At 46.3% G+C, this 24,312-nt stretch overlaps 10 protein-coding genes across 11 annotated transcripts; 5 read left to right on the top strand and 5 right to left on the bottom strand.

Annotated features, from left to right (window-relative positions):
* Window positions 1-680: 680 nt before the first annotated feature.
* On the bottom strand, window positions 681-2,129 carry FOXG_20614 (uncharacterized protein). Its single transcript, XM_018400907.1, has 2 exons — window positions 1,508-2,129; window positions 681-1,446 (listed from the first exon to the last, which is right to left on the bottom strand). Exons 1-2 carry the CDS (start codon window positions 2,095-2,097, stop codon window positions 822-824), a joined length of 1,215 nt encoding a protein of 404 aa, XP_018250243.1. The 5' UTR covers window positions 2,098-2,129; the 3' UTR covers window positions 681-821.
* Window positions 2,130-3,994: 1,865 nt separating this feature from the next.
* Window positions 3,995-5,570, bottom strand: FOXG_11839 (uncharacterized protein; the record flags this gene model as incomplete). Its single annotated transcript, XM_018391571.1, has 3 exons — window positions 3,995-4,716; window positions 4,957-5,139; window positions 5,255-5,570. 3 exons carry the CDS (start codon window positions 5,568-5,570, stop codon window positions 3,995-3,997), a joined length of 1,221 nt encoding a protein of 406 aa, XP_018250242.1.
* Window positions 5,571-7,619: 2,049 nt separating this feature from the next.
* On the bottom strand, window positions 7,620-11,534 carry FOXG_11838 (uncharacterized protein; the record flags this gene model as incomplete). The annotated part of the gene is made up of 1 exon (XM_018391570.1): window positions 7,620-11,534. One exon carries the CDS (start codon window positions 11,532-11,534, stop codon window positions 7,620-7,622), a length of 3,915 nt encoding a protein of 1,304 aa, XP_018250241.1.
* A 1,771-nt stretch (window positions 11,535-13,305) lies between these two features.
* Window positions 13,306-14,904, top strand: FOXG_11837 (uncharacterized protein; the record flags this gene model as incomplete). The annotated part of the gene is made up of 3 exons (XM_018391569.1): window positions 13,306-13,473; window positions 13,529-14,132; window positions 14,201-14,904. The coding sequence occupies 3 exons, from the start codon at window positions 13,306-13,308 to the stop codon at window positions 14,902-14,904; spliced, it is 1,476 nt and encodes a 491-aa protein (XP_018250240.1).
* A 768-nt stretch (window positions 14,905-15,672) lies between these two features.
* FOXG_11836 (uncharacterized protein) lies at window positions 15,673-16,338 on the top strand (the record flags this gene model as incomplete). The annotated part of the gene is made up of 1 exon (XM_018391568.1): window positions 15,673-16,338. One exon carries the CDS (start codon window positions 15,673-15,675, stop codon window positions 16,336-16,338), a length of 666 nt encoding a protein of 221 aa, XP_018250239.1.
* A 434-nt stretch (window positions 16,339-16,772) lies between these two features.
* On the top strand, window positions 16,773-17,473 carry FOXG_11835 (uncharacterized protein). Its single transcript, XM_018391567.1, has 2 exons — window positions 16,773-16,810; window positions 16,862-17,473. The coding sequence occupies exons 1-2, from the start codon at window positions 16,806-16,808 to the stop codon at window positions 17,349-17,351; spliced, it is 495 nt and encodes a 164-aa protein (XP_018250238.1). The 5' UTR covers window positions 16,773-16,805; the 3' UTR covers window positions 17,352-17,473.
* Window positions 17,448-18,014, bottom strand: FOXG_20613 (uncharacterized protein; the record flags this gene model as incomplete). Its single annotated transcript, XM_018400906.1, has 1 exon — window positions 17,448-18,014. The coding sequence occupies exon 1, from the start codon at window positions 17,820-17,822 to the stop codon at window positions 17,448-17,450; it is 375 nt and encodes a 124-aa protein (XP_018250237.1). The 5' UTR covers window positions 17,823-18,014.
* A 503-nt stretch (window positions 18,015-18,517) lies between these two features.
* FOXG_20612 (uncharacterized protein) lies at window positions 18,518-19,485 on the top strand. Of its 2 annotated transcripts, XM_018400904.1 has the most exons (3): window positions 18,525-18,851; window positions 18,918-19,250; window positions 19,301-19,457. In XM_018400904.1, exons 1-2 carry the CDS (start codon window positions 18,846-18,848, stop codon window positions 19,224-19,226), a joined length of 315 nt encoding a protein of 104 aa, XP_018250235.1. In that variant the 5' UTR covers window positions 18,525-18,845; the 3' UTR covers window positions 19,227-19,250; window positions 19,301-19,457. The 2 variants fall into 2 exon arrangements, with proteins under 2 accessions (XP_018250236.1, XP_018250235.1); XM_018400905.1 differs by having other exon boundaries at window positions 18,518-19,250; window positions 19,301-19,485.
* Window positions 19,314-19,910, bottom strand: FOXG_11834 (uncharacterized protein). Its single transcript, XM_018391566.1, has one exon. The coding sequence runs from the start codon at window positions 19,849-19,851 to the stop codon at window positions 19,489-19,491; it is 363 nt and encodes a 120-aa protein (XP_018250234.1). The 5' UTR covers window positions 19,852-19,910; the 3' UTR covers window positions 19,314-19,488.
* A 626-nt stretch (window positions 19,911-20,536) lies between these two features.
* On the top strand, window positions 20,537-23,640 carry FOXG_11833 (uncharacterized protein). The gene is made up of 2 exons (XM_018391565.1): window positions 20,537-20,773; window positions 20,820-23,640. Exons 1-2 carry the CDS (start codon window positions 20,612-20,614, stop codon window positions 23,232-23,234), a joined length of 2,577 nt encoding a protein of 858 aa, XP_018250233.1. The 5' UTR covers window positions 20,537-20,611; the 3' UTR covers window positions 23,235-23,640.
* Window positions 23,641-24,312: the final 672 nt, after the last annotated feature.

Genomic DNA, 24,312 nt, shown 5'->3' with positions numbered 1-24,312 from the left:
TGTTGGTTATAGATAAGGAACAGGCACAGAGCGCGCTGAGGCCAAGCTTTATTATTAGTGGTTGGCGGGGCAAGATAGTGCCAATATGTCCATGCACTGTGCGTATAGCCAGGACGAAAAGGTGACGGCTTGTTACATGTCTCCTGTATTCATTTTACGGCTTTGCTACAACCTTTGATTGCTCCCATATTCCCAAGCCTCATACATGCCTTACTAAACCCGACATATGTTTTAGAAGTAGGATACTATAGGCATCCATATCCTGGCTGAACACTGTGAAAGCTGGAAAACAACCAGAGCGTAGATGGCAGCAGGGTCTCACACCATACTGTATTTATATCTTCACGAGGAGCTTGTATGTTTATTGCCACCGGTATTCATTATCGGCAATTAACTCCTCGTTGTTCCCAATATAGCCCCTGACCTTTTGAACGGAGTAAAAGGTGGCCCTGTTTCTCCCTAACCTTCTTATTAGGACCACTGTATGTAAGTATTTTTCTCCATGCTTTCCCATGCACATGTCCTAAGGAGTAGAAGAAACAGCTTCTCCAGAACTTAGAATTGTGTTACAGATGACACGAGGGTCGCTTGATGAATGGATTAAGTCATCAAGACAATATATCATAGTTATGTGAGTTGCTTGTATACGCTAACAACTCAATTACCATCTCTATCTGAATCAAGGTACTAGAGGTATGAAAATCTTCAGGCTGAACTAAGACCGCTATCAATCCCTTGTGTCAACAGACAATTGCAAGTAGTCGAATTTCGCAATGGTTCTACTAAATACACTCCATGACTGGAAAGCAAATATACTTACATCACATGGCCAGTGGCCTTTTCTCCATTTCATACCTATCCTCATAGTCTCCCCAAATCCAGTATCCATTACTTGCTGTTGCATTGCATATATCTCCCTTATCGTCCAACACAAATGGCCCAGGCGACAAGGGTCGCCAGACTTGAACACCACTCTTCCTAACATAATATTGATCGTTGTGACGCACCTCGTTTTGAAAGTCTTTGTATGCAGACTGCGAGATGGATAGCAAAAGAGGGTCACGAAGATGACCAAACTCAGGCTTGTCACACCGCCGTTTGAGGAACGCGTCTATCGATTGGAGCATATCCAAGACATATGCAGGTCTTCTCTTGATGTTCGTCCTGGTATCTTCTATAATAGGAAGGTCGAGTCGTAGCCCGAGATGAAGGCTCAGGAGACTAGGAAAGCGTGTATCTAGGATGAGTAGATCCTTTTCTAATTGTTGTAGGTTTGGAAATGCTTTCCCTTGTTGTTCATAAGTTTCAAGCCAGAACACAACCTCAAGTGAGGATATCAGCGATAGACTTCGCGGAGGAATTAGTGTGCTCAAGTTGGTAAGAAGAGGCTTGCTTGATATATGAACAGTGTTTGTGCTGTAAAGGACCTCAGTTCCTTCGATATATCTGGAATACAGGGCAGTTAGTAATGAGCCAATATGATTCATGAAGAGACTAGAACACTTACGCTTGGCGGCAGGTCAAGAGCCATCCCATCGCCCCAATCCAGCAAGAATCAGGCTTGTCAGTCCTTTTAGTCCATAGAGTACAAAAGGCCGCCCAACCCTCACAGCATCTATCATCAGCAGGCTTGATGTAACTGTGGAAGTCCAGAGTAATCTTGAACCGAGGCGGTGGGAGGCGATGGCACACACAGCCTCTCCACTGCCAGTACTTGGGCCGACTTCTGTCTAGACCCAAGTTCTCTTTTGTATATGGCCATAGATGTCCAGCCTCTTGATCAAACCTGTGAGCAGGGTTTGTGGATCTGTAGCAAGATCTTTCTTCGTTTAGCGGTTCACGCAATGGATGGGTTAAAGCGAGATCCATGTGAACTGTGCGGTTGCCGAATGCATGAATTAGAATCTTTCGTCGGAGTTCGAGGGGCAATCTGAAGAAGGGGACCGTTTCTGATAATGTTGTAATTTGCTCTTGCGATGGTGATGGTGTCAAAGTGTATGGTCGCGGATTGGGAAGCCGTGGCATTTCAGGGTCTTGAGGGGTGCGTTGGCGACTGTGACGTTTGGAGTTCATCCATGCTTTGAAACGTCGATGCATGATGGCGGGGAAAAGCGTTGGGTGGTGCGGTGTTGGTCGTGAGATGCAGAGGGGGAGATAGCGGAGGGATCTGCGCTTTTTATATGCGGCTGGCGCGTCACTTGACTTGTTGGCCAAGAAGCGGCAGGGTTATGGATGACACAGCAGCGCGGTCGGCGCAAATAGGACATAAATATTCATAAGGTAAGATATGTTTTTAAAAAGGAACTGGAAATATTCTCATTATTTACACTTCTACTTCGTAGTCTAACATTATACTATTACAGCGTATGTGGCAGTAGATGTCCGCGTCCCATTGAATTCGCAGACCTGCGAATAGCATCATGGTCTCTCCAGGTCCAATATCCTTTGTCCGCAGTAGCATTCTGATTCTCATCACTTCCACTTGTGACTTTTGAACCGGGCAACAAGCAGCGCCAGATCCGACTGCACGATAGCCACATTCCAGGGTAACCACCCGTGCGAATGCATCGCTCTAAATCTCTCCAGGCAGATGTTGTGATGGACAATATGAATGGTTTACGGAGACAACCTTTTCGTCGCTTGACGAACTCGTCCAGTATCCTGAGCATTCCATCGAGATACGCCCGTTGCATAGTAGGTCGGCTGTTTACCATCTGGACTATGGGGAGATCTAGTCTGATACCTAGGTGAAGGATGGATAAGCTTGGGAACTGTGTGTCAAGAACGTGCAGTATCTTCTCTAACTGGTGTTGGTTTGGAGCTGCCCTGCCTTGATGTTCATGTGTACCGACAGACCAAACATCCTCGAGGCCTGGGATGATTGAAAGTCGTTGAGGAAGTAGAAGTGCCGATAAGTTATCAAGCAGAGCCTTGCTTCCAAGATGAACCGTATTTGTACCATAAAGCACCTCGACGCCCTCCACATAGCTGTAGGCAGACTAGTTAGCACGAGGGGAGTAGAGGTCTATATAAAGGAACACACGCTTGGCGGCAAGAAAGAAGCCATCCCATAACCCCCTTGAAACAGCATTTTGGATCTTTGAGAGTTTTGACCCATAGCTCGCAATGATGCGACTCGCCTTCGCAGCAAAAGTCGTCAGCAGGCTGTTCCCAACCTGGGACAGTCTCGTCCCGGCAATATTGGGGTGGTGGGAGGCGATGGCATACACAGCCCCTCCATTGCCAGTGCTTCGGCTGACTCCTATCTAGGCATAGGTTTCCAGATGTTTCCGGCCAGCAGTGGCCATAATTTGTTGTGAACCTATGCTCTGGATACCTTCTGTCGGATCTTTGTAGCCTCAACGGATATTTCAGGACGAGATCTATGTGAATTGTCCGATCATCAAACGCTTCGTCTAGTATTTTCCGCCTTAATTCGGGTGGTAATGTGAAGACAGGTGCAATTTGTGCTTGCGTTGCAATATCTTCTGTTGAAGGCGAGGGCGTCAATAAGCGCGATCGCGGATTTGGAAGTAAAGGTATTTCTGGCTCAGCGACAGAGCTTTTGCTTTTATTTAGATTCGATTCGATCTTTTTGATGCTAACCATGCTTTAAAATGATGATGCATGGTGGGGAATCTGCATAAGAAAAGTTGGCCAGTTGTTGCAGATCAGGACTTGGGACGAGAAGGTGGAGAGGACTGGGCTTTATAAAGAGATTGAAACCTCGTACTGTGCTGACCAGGAGCTACACTGTGCCATTCTTGACTTGTCAACAGCTGCACAAGCCAGTACATACTGTGGCGGGTTTCAACTCTGAATGTCAATGGACACGCACTCCTGTTAGAAGACTCTTACTATACGAAACAATCACAGTTGTAAAGGTTCTCAGGCAATACGAATTGACAGGTTTGGCGCAATCTCCATTAATCACATCTCTTCCATCAGCAGCAACTCTCCAAACCCATCGAAAGGAACTAAAAATTGAACACCACTATGCCCCCACGTTCACGCAAACATAAGAATCAGGCTTCAGCCCGCTGCATGTACTGCCTAAAGCTGGATTCCAGGTAAGGAGCTTTTCCAATGAGATACTGTTGGCTCGCCGAATGGACTTGCATGTATCCTTCTTTGAAACAAGCCAGTATCTCTCGCAGCCAGTTGCTATGCCTGACTGGGTTGGCATAGCTGTTGCAGGTCGAGTAGACGCTGTCACGTCTGCGGTTCTGGTCGTAGGAGTATCGGGGCCAGCGACACAGTACCAAGTGTTATCTTCAATATCACCACAGTCGTCTAGAACTGATGGATTCATCGCGATGAGACCCTTGATACTGAACGTCCCAAACATGTTCGCCAGTTGCTCACATGTTTCTCCACCAGTAGTGTAGTACCAGGCTTTGCAGTCCTTGGGGCTGCCCCTGGGAACATCACTGGGTGTTGTCGTGACAGTCGGTGGCATCGGAAGCTCACTCTTGACACCGATGCAGTACCAGTTGCCCTTCCAGAGGTCATCACAGTTCTTCTCAAGTACTGGGTTGTACTTGAAGAATTGGTCTCTAGAGAGGTAGTTGTACGTCTTGAGGATATCGCGACAGCTCTCATCAGCTTCCGCTTGATGATAGTTGACGCAATCTGTGGGCATGGGCCCATGTGTTGGTGTTGGGGTGAAATTTGAGCCGGAAGGCGTAAGCTTTGTTGGCTTGTGAGACGTTGGTTCTGGGAAATTGAGCAGGCCAATTCATGATGGCTTCAAGTTTAGTTCTTGCTGTTAATTCCAAGGCACTATTGAAGTTCAATTGAATGATCTGCCATACGCTCTTCTCAACCCATCCCTGGGGTGGACCCTCCAAGAAGATTTATCTAAAGTACGGTGGTTCAAGTTCCCCATACTCAATCACGGCACGGCGCGTCTCTCAATTTTTGCCACATACCTTAACTCCCTCGTGGCGAGCTGACCTTCAGCCTGGCGTTGATCTCGACAGCTTTGTCGACCGTGGACGAGATGCCACTTGTTGCGGTCTTTTGGCTGCCCAGATTGTGTAGCTTTGGGAGGCCAAGTGACATCTGTTGTAGGCGTGGTGATATTCCACGTTGAAACGGGATTGAGAACCGAGTATGTTGTATTGGCAGAGGTAGTGGCTATTGACTTAGAGATTATTCTCGACGCTGAAGTTATTGTTGAGGAGAGATCCTCAGTTGAGGGCATTTTTGTGGTTGAAGTTATGCTTTCCTTGGTTGACTGGGTATTTGCGACTGTTGCTCGTGGTAGTGGATTTGGCGGTAGTGTAGATAGCCGAGGCACCATCAACTCTGACGCAGTAGGCGTACTTCAACCAGAAGTTGGTCAAACAGTCTTTGGAGACCGTCGGGTTCCAAGCCAGGAACTCTTTTTTGGTGATGTAGTACCTCCTGGGAACAGTCTCGCAATCGTCGCCTTGCTTGACAGTATGCCAGGCAATGCAGTTGGATGGCTGTCCAGGATGAACTGGAGCGCCCGGCTTACTGTCCTGAGTGAGCACAGCGGGGATTATGGCCCAGTAAAAGAACAAGGACAAAATGAGAGACTCCATGATAGCGTAGGTGGTTGCAAGAACAATATTGCGCAGTTAGAGACCAGACATGTATTCGTGAGTGAGATGTCTAAGATCATGAGAAACAGAGATTATACCACACTATCCAAGCCAGAAGGGTGTACAATCTCACAAGGCCGTTTCGCACGACTCATGAACTCCATTATTCCGAGGACAGCAGATACATCATCAACAGGATGTTGGTAGCTCACATCATGAAACGAGGGTGTCATTGCGACTGCGCCTCGAAATTGCAAGTGCCATGTAAAATAACGCATTGCACGTTCATCCTAATCTGCTGCCTGCATGTGCCCCGCCGAGTTGTTTGTTGGTTGAGGTCTAAGAAGAATAAACTCAGTACTCTCCATCTTCATGTACTTATGGAGCCAGGAGTTCCATGTCTGATCATAAAAACCGGGTACCGAATATCAGTGGAGAAGCTTAACGGTACCCTTACGTTGACACGATCTTCACCGGCCATTATCAGATGATCAACCCGAGGTCACCCCTCTAACCGAAACTATGTTGAGTGATTTATCGATTCTTATTGTGTTTATGCTTAAAGGTGAGCCTGGGTGGGCAAGGATATGAGCGCCTTTGAAGACGGGATAGCAAGGGTGCGAAGACGTGCAGCCAACAGATGTAACTGCACTGGCCGCTTTTTGAACTTTTGTTATGCTACCAAGGTTCAGATCCTTTCTCAGTCGTTAAGATCATCAAAGCTCGTTTCAGGCCCATTTTAGGTTTTTTTTGTTGGTCCAAAGACCTTACTCACAAGGCATACTGCTGATCTCGGACATGCAACAGCTCGCCAGACCCAGCGCTGATTTACTGCTATGCTTGTTGTTGGTAGTGCTTCCAGTCTCGGATTCGCAAATATTTTCTCTTGGCGTAATCAGGCGCAGCTTTTTATGAAACAACTGTTGGTATTTTGAGCACCATAAGCCCCAATGAACTGTGTTTTTCTGCAACAGTTTGCAGAGGCCTGCAGCAACTAGTCTTGCGTCAATGCGAAGCGTGAAGTTGATGGCCTGCCAGCCCCTAGTCCTTGCTCCTTACCGTGAGTGATGGTCCCGTTTTATTACTGAATGCTGAAATTCTGGTAGTCCAAGGTTCCCGCTTCCGATAGCTTTTTACTGATTCATTTTTCTTTAAACTAGTTGACTGAAAGGCAGTCACTACTGTTGCTTTCTATATCAACAATTTTTGTATTCAAAAGCCTAGCTCTCCTTTCAGTCTTACAATACTCTCACTTTCAAAATGCGCTTTCTTTCCCACTTATTAATAGTATTATATTAGGTAGTAGTAATAATTTATGTTAAATATAATTTATAGAGTTAAAATATACAATTAAGTTAATTAAATTACTAATATAAATATCATACTATTTAAATTAAGGGTTATTATAAGATAAAAAAAAAAAGAAATAAAAAGGGAAAAAAAAAAAGAAAAAAGATTTAAAAGTCAAAATGCCTGTCAAGCAACGCGTAAAGTAAAGCCAAAGGCGTTAAAGCAAGATAACAAAATAAGGTGTTTGTTTTCAACACAACACAATATAAGGCGTCATACACTACGCCAAAAAAAAACACAATAACCTTAATGTTAAGTCTCAGCAGATTACACAGCTGCTGCCTTGAACCTTAAAGATTGGATCAGGTCCCAAGACAACGCAGTGGGAGAAACACAAGTTGAGGATAAACACAGTTGAATAACACTTGGGTTAAGATATTATATATTATATTAAAGAAAATATAATAACCTTAATATTAAGTCTTAGCAGATTATATAGTTATTAAACCTTAAGATCTAATTACATAAGTGGCCTTAATTTATAAGCATAAAAAAGATATTTTCCCTGTCCTTGGCATGCTAAATGCTCTCTCCATTATCACCATCTTAAGGCAATTACCACTAAGGCTTTAAAATACTTAATTATAAATACTTTGATTGTATATAAAGGTTATTATTAGTTAAATTCTTAAGACTTTAAATGTCTATAAATATGCCTTTTAGGACGAACTTATAAAGTAAATTCTAAATTATTTTTAATTAAATACCAAAATGTACATATGGAACCCAATGCGGTAAACATATCTCTTCGTCGTCGTCGTCGTACGAAACAATATCTCTGGGCACTTTATCAACATTCAAATCCTTATTATCTCCCCCCTGGGCTCCTGTTGCCACCTCCAGAGACCTCCCATTGCTGTAGGATGACCCTTTACTTGCAGTATTGGTTTGTGCACTAGACGAACGCCGTCGAAGTTCTCTAGCAGCTTTGTGTAATCCCAGACATACCGATTTGTCTGTCATCCCACTATCTCTTATCTCTTCATAAGTAATTCTTGCCATATCCACGCACAATCTATCATTGACTTCCCACAAGGTACCAATAACATGGCGAAATCCTGCCAACTGGAAGGCACTAATTAAGTGTATGCTTTCATCGAAGAAGCGCTCATTATGAACTCGGCCCGTCCCACAGGCTGACAGGTAAGCGAGGAATGGAGAATTTTTGCGGAGATTCTGCTCAAGAAGGTTCGCCACCATGAGCTTTCCGTCTTCCAAGATCAAATTGCTTTTCGAAGGATCATGGTTGTCGGTTTGTCCATGTCCCGCGAAATGGAATATCTCGCACTGTAGCATTTGCGACATGACGTCGTTGACGCGCCGTCCTACTTCAAGAGCGCTAATTGCCATAGACTTGTAAATGCCCAACAACATTTTCAACTCTTTGGATGCAAAAGGCAAGGGAGAGCACTCGGGAGTGCTGTCCATGGCCACCACAAGTGCACTTGAAGAAGAGGATATGACAAGAGGGCGTTGGCGGGCGTGGATGATGGCTTTTACTGACGAGCCATAAGACGACAAAACCCTATCAAGCACTGTCTCGAAGGAACTTCCGCCATGACGCCCGGCTGCATGGAGAGGGAATCGGGTCAGAAGACCCGTGGGGATCCACCAAACATGAGGCCAGTCGTCGTCGGCTGGAGGCTCTGTAATCCCTAAAGCACTCAGAATCGGTTCAGCAATCCCATCCCACAGCCACGCTAGGGCGTGTGAACTTCCTAGGTCACCACTCTTTGCCCTGGATTGCATCCTAGAGTAGTCTAACTGTGACAGGGCTACGGTCCTGACTTGTTCCTGCTCAATAAGGAGCGCGTCACTGCGGTATTTGCTTGTGTTAATTACAATAATGGGACCGCATTCCGCTGCATTCCGCATCTCTACTTCGCTCGGGGGTAGTAAGAACCGCTCGAAACCTGTTTTTTGTCGAATAGTTATCAGCAACCTGTTGATCTCTCTGTTGGCCTGATAACAATTGTCCGGCGCAGTGATCGGAGAAGACTTTGATTCATTATCGCTTTTGGTTGTAGTTCGATTTTCGAGTTCATCTTGAAGGTGCGCGAAGTCTGTCGCCAGGGCAGGATGCTTCTGTCGCAAGTCCTCAACATCAGCTCGCATCTCAATAGATGTGGCAAGCACGCCACGGCCTTGCTCGAGGAAATCAAGCGCGCGCAACGGCCCTTTTCCTGCTTCCATAGCCACTGCAGCTGCATCGGAGGCGAAGCCAGCAATTTGGCTAAGCACGTACTGCTTATCCGAATTTTCAAGTGATTGTGGAGACAACAGTGGTACGAGATTCATCGAAACTCCTGCGATCTCATACGCTTGATGCCAATCAGGCTTGACAGCTAAGTAATGTACACAGAGTATACCGGCACGAATACGACTGAGTACTGGCGACGAAACTTGAGTCAGTGCCTGATGGAAGCAGGTAATAGACTCTTCGAGATTCTCTTCGGATGTCGTTCTACAATAACGCGTACCAAGCAGAACTCCTAAATTAGTCAAACGCCCTGCTCGATCAAGATGGCTCTTTGGCGTCGCTTCCACAGCTTTTCTCGCATGACAAATGGCTTCATCAAGTTCTGTCATTACTTCTGTTTGCAAGAAGCTGTCGCGAAGCCAAATGCAAAGATTATTCCGCCATCCCGCTTGACTTGGATTGTCTTGGGCAGTATATTCAATAGCCATTCGCCCAATTCGGATGGCCTCTTCAAGGTCGCTTGTCTGATTTGTCTTAGAGAATTTATGACTCAAACGTATTCCAAGATTATTCAGGTACGCCGGCTGATCCGGGTGGTTGTCTGGAGTCACTTTAATAACTTCCCGCTCAATCTGGATGGCCTTTTCAAGGTCGTTCATGTGTCCTGTTCTGGAGTGTCGCCGTCCAAATGAGTCCGCAAGGTTATCTAGTCTTCTTACTCGATTAGGATGTTGCGATGGTGTCGTGTCAACTGCCTCTTGTCCCAGTTCGATTGATTCCTCGAGATCGCTAAGAGATTGTGTTCTTAAATATCTGTATTTAAGATGCTGAGCAAGGTTGTTCAAGCATGCAGAGCGTCTAGAATGGTTTAGCGGAGTCGCTTCCAGGGCTTGTCGATGGTATCGAATGGCATCTTCTAAATCGTCCATTCCTCCTGTGTGAAAATACCTCTTTCCAAGAAGTATTCCTAGATTGCCTATGCGCCCCGATCGTTCTGGGTGGTCTGATGGGGTCTTTTGCACGGCTTGTTGCCCATGGCAGATGGCTTCTTGAAGGATGTCCATCGTACCTGTTCTTGAGTATCGAAGTCCAAGGCGTAGGCTTAGATTATTGAGAAAGGCTGCTTGATCTGGATGATCTTCTGGAGTCGCCACTAATGTTTGACGTCCAATTTCGATGGAATCGTCAAGATCTGCTGCTTCTCCAGTCCTGGAATACCTATCACTGAGTAGGCCTCCTAGAGTATTTAACCGTCCTGCATAGTCAGGGTGGCTGGGTAGAGTCGCGCCAACCGCTCTTCGTCCGATCTCAATGGCTTGTTCCAGGTCGTCTATTGTCCCCGTGCTAGAAAATCTTTCGCCTAATAGAACTCCAAGATCATTTAACCACGCTGCTCGGTTGGGATGGTCTTCTGTGGTTATTTTTACTGCTTGTTCCGCGTGTTCAATAGCTTCTCTCAGATATTCCGCATTATTCGTTCTTAAATATTCATCTCCAAGTCTATTTGCAAGATGATTCAGGTATGCTGCTTGTCGTCGATCATTTGCTGAGGTATTTTCGATGGCCTTTCGTCCAAGTTGAATTGACTCCCCCAGATCTTCCACTGCCCCATATCTGGTGTACCGAAAGCCAATGCGGACTGCGAGGTTATTCAACCATTCTGCTAGATTCGGGTGTCCTTGAGGAATATCCTTGATAACCTCCCGTCCAAACTGGATGGACTCTTCAAGATCATCTATTTGACCTGTTCTGCCATACCTATGGCTCAGGCGTATTCCAAGGTTGTTCAAGCACACTCGTCGTTCAGGTTGGTCCATGCGACATGCCTTGACAGCTTCTCGTCCTGTCTTTATCGCTTCCTCTAGATCAGTCATAGCTCCTGTTAATGAATATCGATTACCCAGTCGAGAAGCGAGGTTACATAACAGTGCTACTTGCAGCGTGTGATGTCCATGATTTGCGTCTATACCTTGCTGTATGATCTGAATAGCTTCATCTAGATCATTTCGCATTCCGGTCGTTCCGTATTTTTCTCCGAGCAGTTCTCCAAGGTTATTAAGGTATGTGGATCGTCGTGGATGGTCTGAAGGAATCACATTAACGATATGCCGTTCAATCTGGATAGCTTCTGCCAGGTCCTCCATTCTGCCTGTTTGCGAAAACCTATAACTAAGGCGGATTGCGAGATTGTTTTGTAGTTCTGTTAGATTTGGATGTTCCTGTGGAGTTGTTCGTATCACATCTCGCCCGATGGCGATGGATTTCTCGAGATCATCTATTGCGCCTGACTGCAGGAATCTGTCGATCAACTTGTTTCCAATGGAATTCAAATTCGCTTGTCTACCCGAATCGTGCAAGTCTCTGCTGACAGGTTGCTCTGCGGCCTGGATAGGCATTTCATGGTCTTCCATCATTGCGATGACGAATATTTATCGCTCAACACAAAAAGGAGAGAGGGAAAAAGAGGGAAAGAGCTTAACCCAATCTTCTTTCCAGGTTTGATTTACTTGCTGACGCTGTCAAAACTGGCTGTGTTGACCGTAGCCCACTCTAGTGACTGCACATCAAGGCATTAATACTAGTTATAGTTAGTGTATAGCGAAAGCTGGCTGTTGTACCCCGCTGAATCATGCATCTCAGCCTTGAAATTTCGAATTGGAATTTCCAAAGAGCACAAACACGTGTCAGCCACTTATTGATCCGTCCGCGCCAATAATTCAGCTGGCCACTCACACAATGAGTCAGCGAACTTGTTATGGCGAAAGGTACAAAGCCAGCATCTTTTAGTCGCTTCTACCAAAAATGTACTAATCCGAAAGTTTTCGGCCTTTAGCATTGGACTCGTTGCACCTGGTCTAATGCATGTTTAGTGCTCCATGTGTGACGTGGGCATGAGAGGTGGAATTTGGTGGGGCTTGCTCCAGTATTGATTCGCTGCTGATCTATACGCCGAAGAATTTAAGTTAACCCTATCTCCTTGGTTAAGACTTCGCGGTGAGGCCTTCCTGTCTACTACCCTATGAACGCCTTATTAAGAATAAGGACTTTGCTATACTGCCTAATTATTAAACCGCAGGGTGCTAATTAGAAGGCCATTTTGGCTAAAAGAGCTGCTTTTCTTAAAATAAAAGAGTTATAATATTTTACCCCTTATTTAGAGATAAGCTGGGTTATATTAAAAATACCTTAGGTAGATAACTTTATTAATTAATAGTAATTTAATAATTAAAAGCCTTGAAGTTAAATTTCTAAGAATAGAATTATAATTATAAGAAATAAATTATTAATTAACAAAATAAACTACTATTTAAATAAATAATTAACAAAATATCTCTTGGCACTTAATCTAAATGAGCCTCGTTCATCAATGCAGGGGCTTGTGGACTTAGGCAGCGCAGGGCGGAGTGTCATGACCACTACCCCGGACCAACAGAAGGATCATCGAAAAAGGTTCTGCAGGGCCAGAGCTTGGCCACGGCCGGCAGGAAAATCCGTTGTTGGTTGAGCATCCACAAGCTCGTGCGCGTTTCAGTATCAGCGCTTATATTGTGATGTTGGCGATCAGTGGTCTGTTCTCTTCTATTTAGAGAGTGCGTGATTTAACAAGCAACAAGACATGACATCCATGGAGTGAGAAGATTTTGCACAGTGTCACAGTGTAAGCTCGTCGCACAAGCCGGCAGTGCCTGCGCCGATGCTTTGGGGAACCATCTCACGAGAGTGCAGAAAGTCCTTGCTAATGTTCGCTCTCGTAAAGAGGCCACCAGAGCATCACCCGCTGTTTTCTTCCATTCTCAATTCTCACAAAATATCGCGCGTTAGGCTGGTTTACTACTTTGTCTTTCATTCCGTACAATCGTGATGGATTTATCAATCTTTCTCTTCATTTTGAGTTTGTCTTCAGTCATTCAAAGCCATAACCCCCATCTAAGGCACTCTCGTCTTCACTCCAGTTCGCGTCCCTCAAAAGCCACAAAGAGGGCGGATGATGACCCATCAGACTTTTCCTGGGTTAAGAGATAGGCCGCCATAGGCGATAGCTACACCGCTGGAATCGGCTCTGGACGTCCCTTAGGAAGCATCCTTGATGGAGAAGAGGTTGATGTCAAAATAAAGACCCTTAACATTACACTACCCAACCTCGAGTTCAGTATTCATGGGAACTGGTATTGTTCTAGATATGACATGTCATATCCCATGATCATCGACAGGCTCCTTGGCTCGCAAGTCGAGAGTTTCCAGTATGCTGCTTGCAGTGGGGATCGTGCTGGTCAGATCTATCAGCAAGCAGAGCAGATCGAAGGTGATCTCGACATGGTCATATTGACAGCTGGTGGAAATGATCTCTGCTTGGTAAGATACTCAACTTCCAGATTCTAGAAACAAACAACTAACCATGATCTTTCAGTCCGGTATCATTTCAGATTGCATCCTCCTCTCTGCTGGCAATGATGAAGCCTGTGAAGCTGTCCTCAAAGTCGCCGAGGAGAACGTTGAGACAATCATCAAGAGCAACATGAAAGAGATTCTCTACGCCTTAAACAAAAAGGTGAAAGAGGACGGTATCGTTGTTGTCCTAGGGTATGCCGAGTTCTTTAGCACCGAGAACAGCGACTGTGAGGATGAAGCATGGGACATAACAGAGTTTACAGAGCCCATAAAATGGCCTCAGAAAACGACGATTGCTCACCGACACAGATTCAACGCACTCGTCAAGAAAATCAACAGAGCAACTGCCGATGCAGTCAATGAGATCTCCAAGGATGACGAGGTCAAGTATATTATCGGCTTTTCAGACTGGAATCCTTGGGTTACTGACGCGAGCTTTGATGGACAGATGTATTCTCCGTTTGCCAATGGAGATTACCCTAGTAAAGGTCAGCCTGAGATGCATTTCATCAAGCCCCCCACCAATCCTACACCTGGAGAACGTGATGAACTGAAGAAGCGTGGACTTGACCAATCAGATTACTATGACTACTCAAGGGGTGAACTCAAGAAGAAGCGAGCTCGTGAGAGCATATGGAGTTCAAGTTCTTCAACAGCCCCAACCCATCTGAGCTTGTACGAAGGGCGCTAGGGCGTCACGATCCCAAACCTCCAGGTTGTCCCTCAGACAAAAAGAGAGATTGGACTATGGGTATCGGTCTTCCGGACAAGATTGCAGAGAATTTTCATCCGGACGAGCATGGACATGTTACTATGGCCAGTTTTGCAATGGCGGAGGCGATGGACCTTCGTTCGTTGGTGCTAGGCATAGATGCCCCGTCATGCGAAGTTAAAAACGAGTTTAAGTGCTGGTCGGATGACAACTGGAAGATCTTCTCCAGCGCTGATCGTCTTGATGAGCACTATGAAGATTTCTGCAAGAATATCGAGCAGCCCGATCATGAGAAGGGATGGGACTACTACAAGGAGGACACTCCTGATGAGCATGAGTTCAGGATCTCACTTAGCGACGACGTAGCGGACTATGACGTGAATCAGTGCATCGATTCCTCCAAGAAGCTGATTCACAACTGCGACACCAACCGCCGGCTGAATTGGAAGACCGGAGGCAAATACATCCGCGACGACGGAGCCTACACTTACGAAGTCAGCCCAACGCGCTACAACAGACCCTGGCCACCACCAGAGTATGCCCAGGGAACCTTCAAAGGATGGTACCACTTTTCTCATAGTTCATATACGATAAAGGGCGGCGGGTTTTCAACGTGGGACTTTGGTCAGAAGACGATGAGGCCGAGTATGAATGGATGCTATGGACTTGGCACGACGGCTTGAAACTTTGAGTACTACGATGAACCGACTGAGGGGTATGAGTGGAAGCTTACGCTCAATACGCCTGTTTTTGTAAGGTCTAGGTGTTTCAAGAATAACAAGGTTGTCAAGGGTGCTGGCGGGTGGACTGACGGTCGCGGAGGAAATGACTGAGCTGGATACGATTAAGTAGCTAGTGAGAAGGTGTAACTAATATGAATCTATTGCAAACCCCAAGTACATCCGTCGAGAAACTGTCACGGCGCAATATTTATCTGTAAGCACCATAAGTTACTAAACGTATGAAACAGCTGCGCATTGAGCAGCCGTTTAAGATATAATAAATTAACACTACTAAGTTAATAAACTTTTCCTTTTAGTGAGCTCAGTGTTATTTATGAGCCTATATACTTGATATAACAATTACCAATTAAATAACTAGCTGCTTTGAATAGCGGCTCAAGCTTAAAGTAATACCAGTGCTTATCGTAAACCCTTATTACAAAAGTTAAGGAGTGCACCCTATCTTGTATTTCTTTTAGCAAGGGAGCTCCACTACAGTGCACCCTATCTTGTATTCTAACTGCGTCAGGTTAAGCTAGTGCAGTGTTACCATCGGTCAGATTATTAATCAGCACAACTTGACATAATTTCGCCGCATCTGGATTATTTGGATAGATATAAACTAGCCATATATTTATCTGTCTTTCTTTCCTGTGGCTTTTCAGTCTTCATCACTTGCCTAGCTTATTACATCCAACAATACGCTAGATCGGTCAAAAAGCAGTCACTATGTCCTCCCTGTATCAATACTCTTTCTCCCACGTCTCCAAGAGAGATTCAGTCGATCAATCCGCAATTAAATACCGCGACCTGCGTCTCAAAGCGCTAAAGGCTTCTCCTGAGTCCTTTTCTTCCACATACGAAATCGAATCTCAATTCACAGATGCAGCATGGAGGGATCGCCTACTCCAGGACGATAGAGAGAACTTTGTCTGCGTTGCAACCCCTGTCAGCCCTGGCGCTTCTTCAATGGCACAATGGGTAGGACAAGTGACTTTGAGAGGTCCAGTCAGCAGAAAAGACTTCACGCTCCCCGAGGTTTCTGGTCAACCCATGCCCGGCGGGGACGACGAAGAAGATCGTTGGCAGATGCTCAGCCTGTTCATTCTGCCAGAACACCAAGGACGAAAATTGGGGCAAGGTCTATGTCGGGAGGTTATTAAACATCTGCAAGAAACTCGACAAAAGACTAGAACCGTCGTGAGGTTGATGGTCAAGCCCCAAAACACCGCTACTGTTCACTTATATGAAAGGCTTGGTTTTGAAACCGTCGGAAAATGCACATTGGCTGAGGCTCTTGTAGCGAACGGAGATGGCCATCTGCTTCCCGAAGATACCACAGACACCAAGTACTCTACTCGGTCAGGCCTGATTATGATCTACACTATCTCATAGACTGTCTATAATTACGATAAGCTTTAGCGTAGTGCTGGGTAGCCAGGCCTTAGGACTTGGCACCTAGTTTACTGGACAACATGCCGACAAAGTGGGAAAGTTTCTCCGTATGGTCGTCGACTAATAGAGTCATAAATAGATCCTTAGGCGGCCAAGTGCTCCCTTCTTATAATTGTCTTTATTCAGTGTGAATATGCCTCATGGCATAAAATACACACAGGATGCTTAAAGTCTTCACCGTTTCTACTCTCAAGTAATTATTCATAGTTAGGTTAGTTCTATTTGTAATCCTGTATACTTGATGTAATAATTACCTATTTAATAAATGGCCGCTATTGTGTGTCTGACTAGTGGCTCAATGCTAACCGACGTCATAGATCTTGTCATTCCAGCTCCAGCCCCATTCACTGGCGACCAATCCATCACATTTCATGCTCCATATCAACATTAGCCCAGAGCTTCATTAAATGGCGTCAGTATATCACAATCAATACTCTCCGTCACTAATATCCATGCTTCCCAGACCAGAAATGGCTGCATCACGATCGAAAGTCAAGCCCTTGATGGAGACAATATCCGAAGCCCACCGGATGTCCTACCGCATCGGCCGCGGCGAACAAGGTGTCCTCACATTCGAACCTTACAAGTCCGCCATTCTCCCCCTCTGGCGCTTCCGCACAGTCCCTATCGCGCGACAAAGCGCTGAAGACCTATGGGCCAAGTTCAACGAGTTCAAAGACCAGCGCGATTTTGTGGGGATGGACATGACGCGTAAATTCATCCAGATGGGTATGACGCGTGCAAAACGATATGCGAATCATGCTGGTGGGCGGAAGTATAAGAAGGGCACGAGGGAGGAATTACCAAAGAGTGATGAGCATCCGGATAAGGATGAGAAGGAGAGGGCGAGTTTGATCTTTAGGGGGTATTGGGAGAAGTGTAAGGAGGATGAGGAGTATCAGAACCTCAAGGAGGAGTTTTTGAAGAAGCAGAAGGATTGGAAAGATTCTTGATAAATCCTCAGTAATGGTACTATTTCTTGGTAAACCGTCCGGAAACGGTCTGTCAATATTCAGCGGACTCTCTCTTCGGTGCCTCTTTCAGGGCCCTTAACAATCAATGCCTTTCATTTGACCCAACCATTCAACAGTAACTCCGTCACAAAATGGCGCATTCAGAACCTGCGTGATAACATCACTGAGTGCATCACCCTCATTCATATCCCATTCTGATGGCCATTCCTCCCCTTTATCTGCATATCTTTCGCAGTTCGGCTGCTGAAGCTTTGCCTTCTCGACTGCAGCCTCGAGTCGTCCGGGGAGTTGATTGCCCGGGAAGCCGTTGGCAAACCATATGATCTGCCGTTCGAGAAGTTTTGCAGGATCAACTCTGACCGGGAATCTTGTGTTCCGGTGTCTGAAGGCCGCGCTTTTTGGCTTGCCTTTGGCTATAGTTGTAGCCTGTGCTGATGTGTTTGATGGCATCTCTTGGTGGTATTTGTTGGTGAGATTGGTCAGGTCAGTTGAGGTTTATCTGATCAACTAAATATTAACCTTACGTGTTTTCTTTTTTATGTGAACGAGAAGTCGTTCATCGGGGACCAATATATGTTAGAGATACATCTTTGTAGCCTGCCAGTCCGTTGACTGTTGTTCTTGGCGCCTTGCTCTGGTACTCTTTCTGTGTCGTTTGTTCACATGCTTGTTTCTGCACTACTTGACACTACTTGAGTAAGCGCATTTCAATATTTGTTCTACTCTAAGACTCTTTGTCTGTTTCGGTTAGTCTCTGGGTTTACTGTTCATGGCCTTCGACTTCCCATATTGTCAATTTATTTGTATGTTTGCATGCATTTCTGCGAGTCTTGAGGCTCCTCATTAATGACATGTTCAGCCACATCATGTCTCAAAGGGATCAGACTCAAATTCTGCGCGTGCCTATAGACAAGTGTCAGTTAACAAGTATCATCTCGGGCCTCAATAGCAACACTCCTCAATATTGCAAGCAGCTCTTTGCCTGTAGGTTAAGAGAGTTGACTGCCGATAAGCTTGTACCGATTTGGCATGCATTGCGGGGAGAGCTCTAAAAATAACTGGTGCAAGGTTATGCAACTTAATGCTAGCCAATCAAGGCACGAATTCTAACCACGACAACTTTATACTCATACCAGCCAGCGCATAAATAACTCACAACAAGCCTAACAAATCCCAGAACGCCCGATCATCCAGCGCGAGTCCCGACAAGGCATGCATCACCGACAATCCGTGATCGACTTCCTGGCACATTATATGCTAAGTTTTCAGCTCTGCCAAAATTGCGGGGATGATCGCCGCTCTCAATCAGCCTTATGCCGTCCGATGGAACCTGGCTTGACTCTATCGGGATTAAAGTGAGAATGGTGAGACAGTGAATCATCGGTTAACTGCCTTTGTGAGTTAGATAAGGCTGTAAGTGGCTTGCAGCTAGGCATTAGAGACTAAGACGGTGAAATTTTGGACCGTTGATGGATGGCGGTGAGTTGGGTTATAAGAGGCAGATAATTCCCCAGCTAAGAGGATACTACTCATCATCCCGCACAGCTAGATAAGCTTAAATCGCTATTCATTATGAAGTTCAGCGCCATCCTCCTCGTTCTCGCCCCTCTCGTCTCTGCAGCTGCTTCGAAAGAGGCTGCTGCTGGACTTCCCGACCTTGCCTCGGCCGGTGAGAAGGGTCACGATCTCTCATCGCACGGCGAGGGACTCCAGCTTGCTGCCAAGGTCTGCCCAGCCAAGTTCCCCAGAAAGTGTTCCCTCGGAAACTTCTGCTGCCGAACTCTTAAGTGCTGTAAGAAGGAGTGCTGCCAGAACTCTGCGAGATATTGCAGCAACGGCCGTTGCTATAAATAGATGGCAAGTCTTTTGGTCATGGATGTAAGTTTTGAGGCAAGCTTTTGTCGCGAGAAGGCACTAATCGGTTGTAGCATCAATCGTGTGATACTGGGTGAATGAGAATTGGTACGAGAAAGCCGAGAGGAATGTTTTACCTGTTGGGACTTGGTTTGTCGGAAAGGAACTTGAAAATGACTAGCATACACATGAATGAATGACATTCTATTTGATAACTCGCTGTATATTCCATCCTCTCTGGACCTTTCGCCTATTCTTCCACCTACGTCAAGATAACATCTGGCTGATGATCATTTGGCCTGTCCCACGGGAAGCCATTCCTAAACAGAAGCTCCTCTTTCGACTTCTCAGTAGACATGACCACCACGCATGAATATTCGCTGACATTCATGCTGATTATTCGGTAGAGGCCCCGCGCTATGTGCTTCGTCACCTGGGTTACCGCATGATGAACATGTTCGTTGGTGCCTGTTCGAAGGATGCAGAAGTTGGAGTCTCCGTTGATGTTGATAAAGATAACTTCGACTCTGTTGATAACGGTACCAAATCCTGGAGCTGGCGGTGGCCATGAACTTGGGTTGGTGGAAGGGTCAACTGTATAATGAACTGCGGGTTGATGCTCCATGATTCGTGATTTCTAAAATGGGATAATTGATGCGGTTCTTTTGGCAGAAAATGTTTAGGTTTAAATTCTGAAAAGGGATGACTGGGATAATTGGCCCGTATTTATACACCGTTGCACGAAAGCGATTATTATCCTAATCTTTTGCCTTATCTCGCTATTGATACCCTTTGTTGGCTGTTGTTCCGTCTGATCAAAAGTTCCACTACCCCTCAAACGCATCCATCATTCCCTGCTCATTCAAATGCCCTTCGTGCTATCCAATGTAAAGGCGACTTGACTCAAGAAGTCCTGCGTGCAACCAACAGCCAACAGTCAACATCGCATAGTTCAACCAATACAACGGCGAACACTACAAGTAGCCCTGCGAGAGTCGACTCGGAAAACTTTTGACAGAATGGAATATTTCCAGCTCTAAATGACTAAGCTCTTGTATCCCCCAGTGCAGGCTGTTGTGAGCCGAAACGAGAGCTTCAGGTCATTTTGTCGCTGATCCTTATCTTATCTTTATCTTATCGCTCTTCATTTGTCCATTGTCGCGACTTTCAGCCAGCCAGCGTCGCATTTTCACCACACAGCCTATCGATCACTAACATGATTGGACGCGCCAGAAGCGTGTCCGCTAATAATTGGTGATCTGCCAAGCACTGCCCCCCGCCTGAAAGATTGCTTATTCCGATTAAATACAGGGTAGTCGCTGGCATCACTGAGAGAAACATCCTTGGCATTGTTTCGTTTCAATCCAAGACTTTTCGTTGAAACAATGTCTGAAAACATGAGTGCCAAGAGTACGGAACAATCGGGACAACCCGAGAACAGCATCCCATCGTGGTCGTCGAGGTTGTACCGACAAGTTGGCTTCTCGGCGAAAAAGACGTGGCAGGATAGAGGTGACATCATTCGTCACTCGAGAGAGCTCTTCACTGTACGTTGACGAATCCAGTGCTCCAAGTTGAGCTCACAAGGTCTAGGCTGCAGGCCCAGATGGACTGCCATATGCTTCACTGTCGACCACTTCAAGCATACGGCTTCTTGAAGTCAAGCCTGGGAACCCCAGCGAGATGCTGCAATGCTCTCTTCAAACAGTTGACTTAGCGGACAACCCCAAATACAACGCGCTCTCATACACATGGGAGCTGGACCCACCAAGCTTCCCCTACGAGCTGAGATATCTGTCTCAAAAAGTCCCAAACTTCTCAAAAGTCGTCACCAGTGGTGTTGATACGGTCAATCATGCTATCAATCGTCTCATGGTCCGGTCGCGTTCTGAGCCAGCAGATCCTGATGCAAAGTCTGCTGAGAACTCCACCGACCGGGACAAGATTCTCTGCGACGGCAAAGGTGTCTACGTCAAGTCTAACCTATATCAAGCTCTTCTCCAGCTGAGAAAAGCGCGTCCGGGCCTCTACTGGATTGACGCAATTTGTATCAACCAGTCTAACCTTGCTGAGCTGGGCCAACAAGTCCAAATGATGAATCGGATCTACAGCTCAGCCTCCCAAGTCACGATTTGGCTGGGTACTTGTCCCCATGTTTTCTCACCCGGTGTCGCCAACCTTATCCAAATGACCAAGACTGGACTTCCCGAGATTACCGAGGCTGCTGAGTCCAAAGACTTTTACTACACCAGAGTCGGAACAACATCGCTTTGGCATTTAGTACTTTGCGTCTTTTTCATCGTGACGCGTAAATGGTTCAAGAGACTTTGGGTGCTGCAAGAATTATGCCTCGCCAAAGAAGCCATCTTCCTTCTGGGAGATTACAAGTTCGAGGCGGATGATATCTCTGTTGCTTTTGGTTGGATGAGAAGTATTCTGAGCGCTTGGAACACCAGCGGGCTGCACATGTTTGCGCAGATATTGACTTCATTTGGAGACATGCCTGACCAAGCTGTCTCATTGCTTAATTCACGTCGGACAATCTCTGAAGGTGACAAGGTTGGACTTCAAGAATGGTTCAGGCTGGTCAAGGACCGCGAGGCAAGAGATCCGAGGGACATGGTTTATGGCGGACTTGCTTTAATCAAACCAGAGACGCTGCTGATGAATCCGAGCTTGAAACGAGGCTCTGAGAAGCATCCTCAGATTACACAACCCGGAGATCCACTGAACAAACAAAATTGGTCATCACTACAAGCAGACTACGCCATCGACCTCTCCGCAGTTCTTGAGAAGGTGGCGCTCAGTCTTCTCTCAGGCCCTGAGCCGATGAACCTCCTCTCGCTCGCAACGCGATATCGCACTCCATTCTTCTACGACATGACGAGAGACACATCTATCCACTACTCAGCAATGAAATATGATAAGCTGTCAGAGCTTGAACTCGATGTACCATCATGGTACGCTGCGCCATGGCTTGAGAACTCGCGGGGGATGAAGCCTCTCATCTGGCAAAACAGCACACCGCTCGAAAACATCTCAATGATGATCAATAGTCCATCCATATCGGCTGATGGCAAATCGCTGTTTCTTGAAGCAGTACAATTAGACGTCATCGAGTCTTGTGTCTTGTATAATTTCTTTGGCGATCTGGCGCACGATATGGATTCTATGATCACGCTGAGCTCCAAGGAAAATGAGCGAGCACAGGAAGCTGCGGCATTGAAGGAGTCTTTCAACTACGCTCCACCATTTCATCTACTAGAAGTGATACTTAGCATGACTGCATATCCGAAACCGGCAAAAAAGTCGCCTCTTGAGGTCTTCTGTGACCTTCTCACTGCTGGAACGTGGAGAGGTCCGCCCAGCAGCAAGATGGTCGGGTTCTGTCAATGGCTTGACGACTGGGTAAACAATTACGTTAAAGAACATGACAAAGAAAAAGCAAAAATCACAGATGAGACTCTGATCCTGAAAGAATTCATCATCAAGAGAGAGCCCATCATAGCCAAGATACAAGACGACTACGCCAAACTGCGCACGGCATATCCCAATGAACCGTGGTCACCCGAAGTCCGTAAGGCCATCTCGGAAGAACGCAAGACCCAAGCCTCACACTTCGCAAGAACCCTGCAAATAGCACAGACGGTCCGAGCTCTGTTCAAGACCCAAAGCGGCAGACTCATCCTTGCACCGGCATGGGCTGAAAAGGGCGATGTTGTGATGGCGGTGAAAGGCGGCAAGGTTCCTTACGTCTTTACACCAAGAGATGAGGACATTAAGCGCAAGATTGCGTTTAAAGAGAAGTATAACGGTGAGGTTCCGATGGAGGCGTTGAAGGTACGGCCGGGACATAAGGAGGCGCAGAAATGGGATGCGGCAAGTCTGCGGGGTGACATTGGGGGGAAGGAGAGTTATTTGCTCACTGGTGAAGTTTATTTGCATGACTCGGATTTGGAAGAGATTCTGGGGAGGGAGTTGGAGTTTGGCAGATTACAAATCGTCTAATTGCGATCATGCATAGACGGAGAGTTTGGCTGTCATTGTCTGACACTCACCTGGACCTCGACAAACTTCTGTCATCATCCGAGCTTGGATATGCATGTTACCCAAGTTGAGATTGATAGATGAGCTTCAATCTGCACAGACTTGCTTGTGGCTTACCAACTCTCCGGATCTCAGCGGAGCGGCAAAGAACGGCGGCTATTCAACGACCGTGAATTGAATGAAGCAATCACGGTGTAGGGTAATATCAAGATTACTCCGCCAAAAAGCCACAGGAGCTGTTTAGACGCTCGGATAATCAAGAGGCTTGGAACTATTTCCAATAATCCTTTTGCCTTTTCGATATGCTTAAACAAGAGATGTAAGCCCAGCGGTTAAGCGATGTTTATCGACCACTGCGAGGTTGGCCTCATGTCACTCCGATATTCTTACGTGATGCGATCAACAAAAAGGAAGGCATTTCATGGCTCCGGTTCTAGATCCCCAGAAAGCTAACAACCCCCTGAAAGCCCTACTCGGCACTCACGGGAACAGTCTCAGGGCGCTAGTACCTGAATTTAGCGCTGACTCTCAATATTAACCTCAACAAACACAGACGCCTCAACGGCACCTGCTACAAAACTCCGTGACATCCCCTCCAATCAGTCACCCCTGAACTGCATCTCGTATTCCCCAGATGAGATCCACGGGGCAGAAAAAGCTTAGCTCAGTTGAGTTCGCATCGCCAAGCCAATCGATCAGCAGCAATCTCCACGACGGTAAATCAGTGGGTATCAGCCGACCTGGCCTAACCTCAGGGGTAAGGCGTTCTAGACACCGCTAGCCCGGACGGCTAAACGACGCTGGCCAATGGCAGCGGGCGACAAATTTCCCTCCTGTGAGCCACTGTCATAACATACGAACTTATTCCTTGGATTAGTTTCCAATAGTGCTGTAACCGCGCGCTGCCGAGATGCACCTCGGACTTCTCCAATCACCGTAACCTTCGCCAACCCCTGAGCACGTCAATTGCTTCTCAGCTGGCGTAGTGGATGATGTGAATTGCCTTACCAATGAGTTTGTTGGTACCTTCCGCTATGAG

Source organism: Fusarium oxysporum, chromosome 10 (assembly GCF_000149955.1).
Source record: "Fusarium oxysporum f. sp. lycopersici 4287 chromosome 10, whole genome shotgun sequence".
In the NCBI taxonomy this organism is placed as follows: domain Eukaryota; kingdom Fungi; phylum Ascomycota; class Sordariomycetes; order Hypocreales; family Nectriaceae; genus Fusarium; species Fusarium oxysporum.
Note: the sequence above shows the minus strand (reverse complement) of the source record. Positions and strands in the feature narration are given on the sequence as shown.

Coding starts and splice junctions, on each gene's coding strand:
- FOXG_11833 (XM_018391565.1), top strand. CDS start 20,612: ATGTCTGAAAACATGAGTGCCAAGAGTACGGAACAATCGGGACAACCC. Junction 20,774..20,819: donor ACTCGAGAGAGCTCTTCACT/GTACGTTGACGA, acceptor CACAAGGTCTAG/GCTGCAGGCCCAGATGGACT.
- FOXG_20614 (XM_018400907.1), bottom strand. CDS start 2,097: ATGCATCGACGTTTCAAAGCATGGATGAACTCCAAACGTCACAGTCGC. Junction 1,447..1,507: donor CTCTTGACCTGCCGCCAAGC/GTAAGTGTTCTA, acceptor CCTGTATTCCAG/ATATATCGAAGGAACTGAGG.
- FOXG_11834 (XM_018391566.1), bottom strand. CDS start 19,851: ATGGAGCATCAACCCGCAGTTCATTATACAGTTGACCCTTCCACCAAC.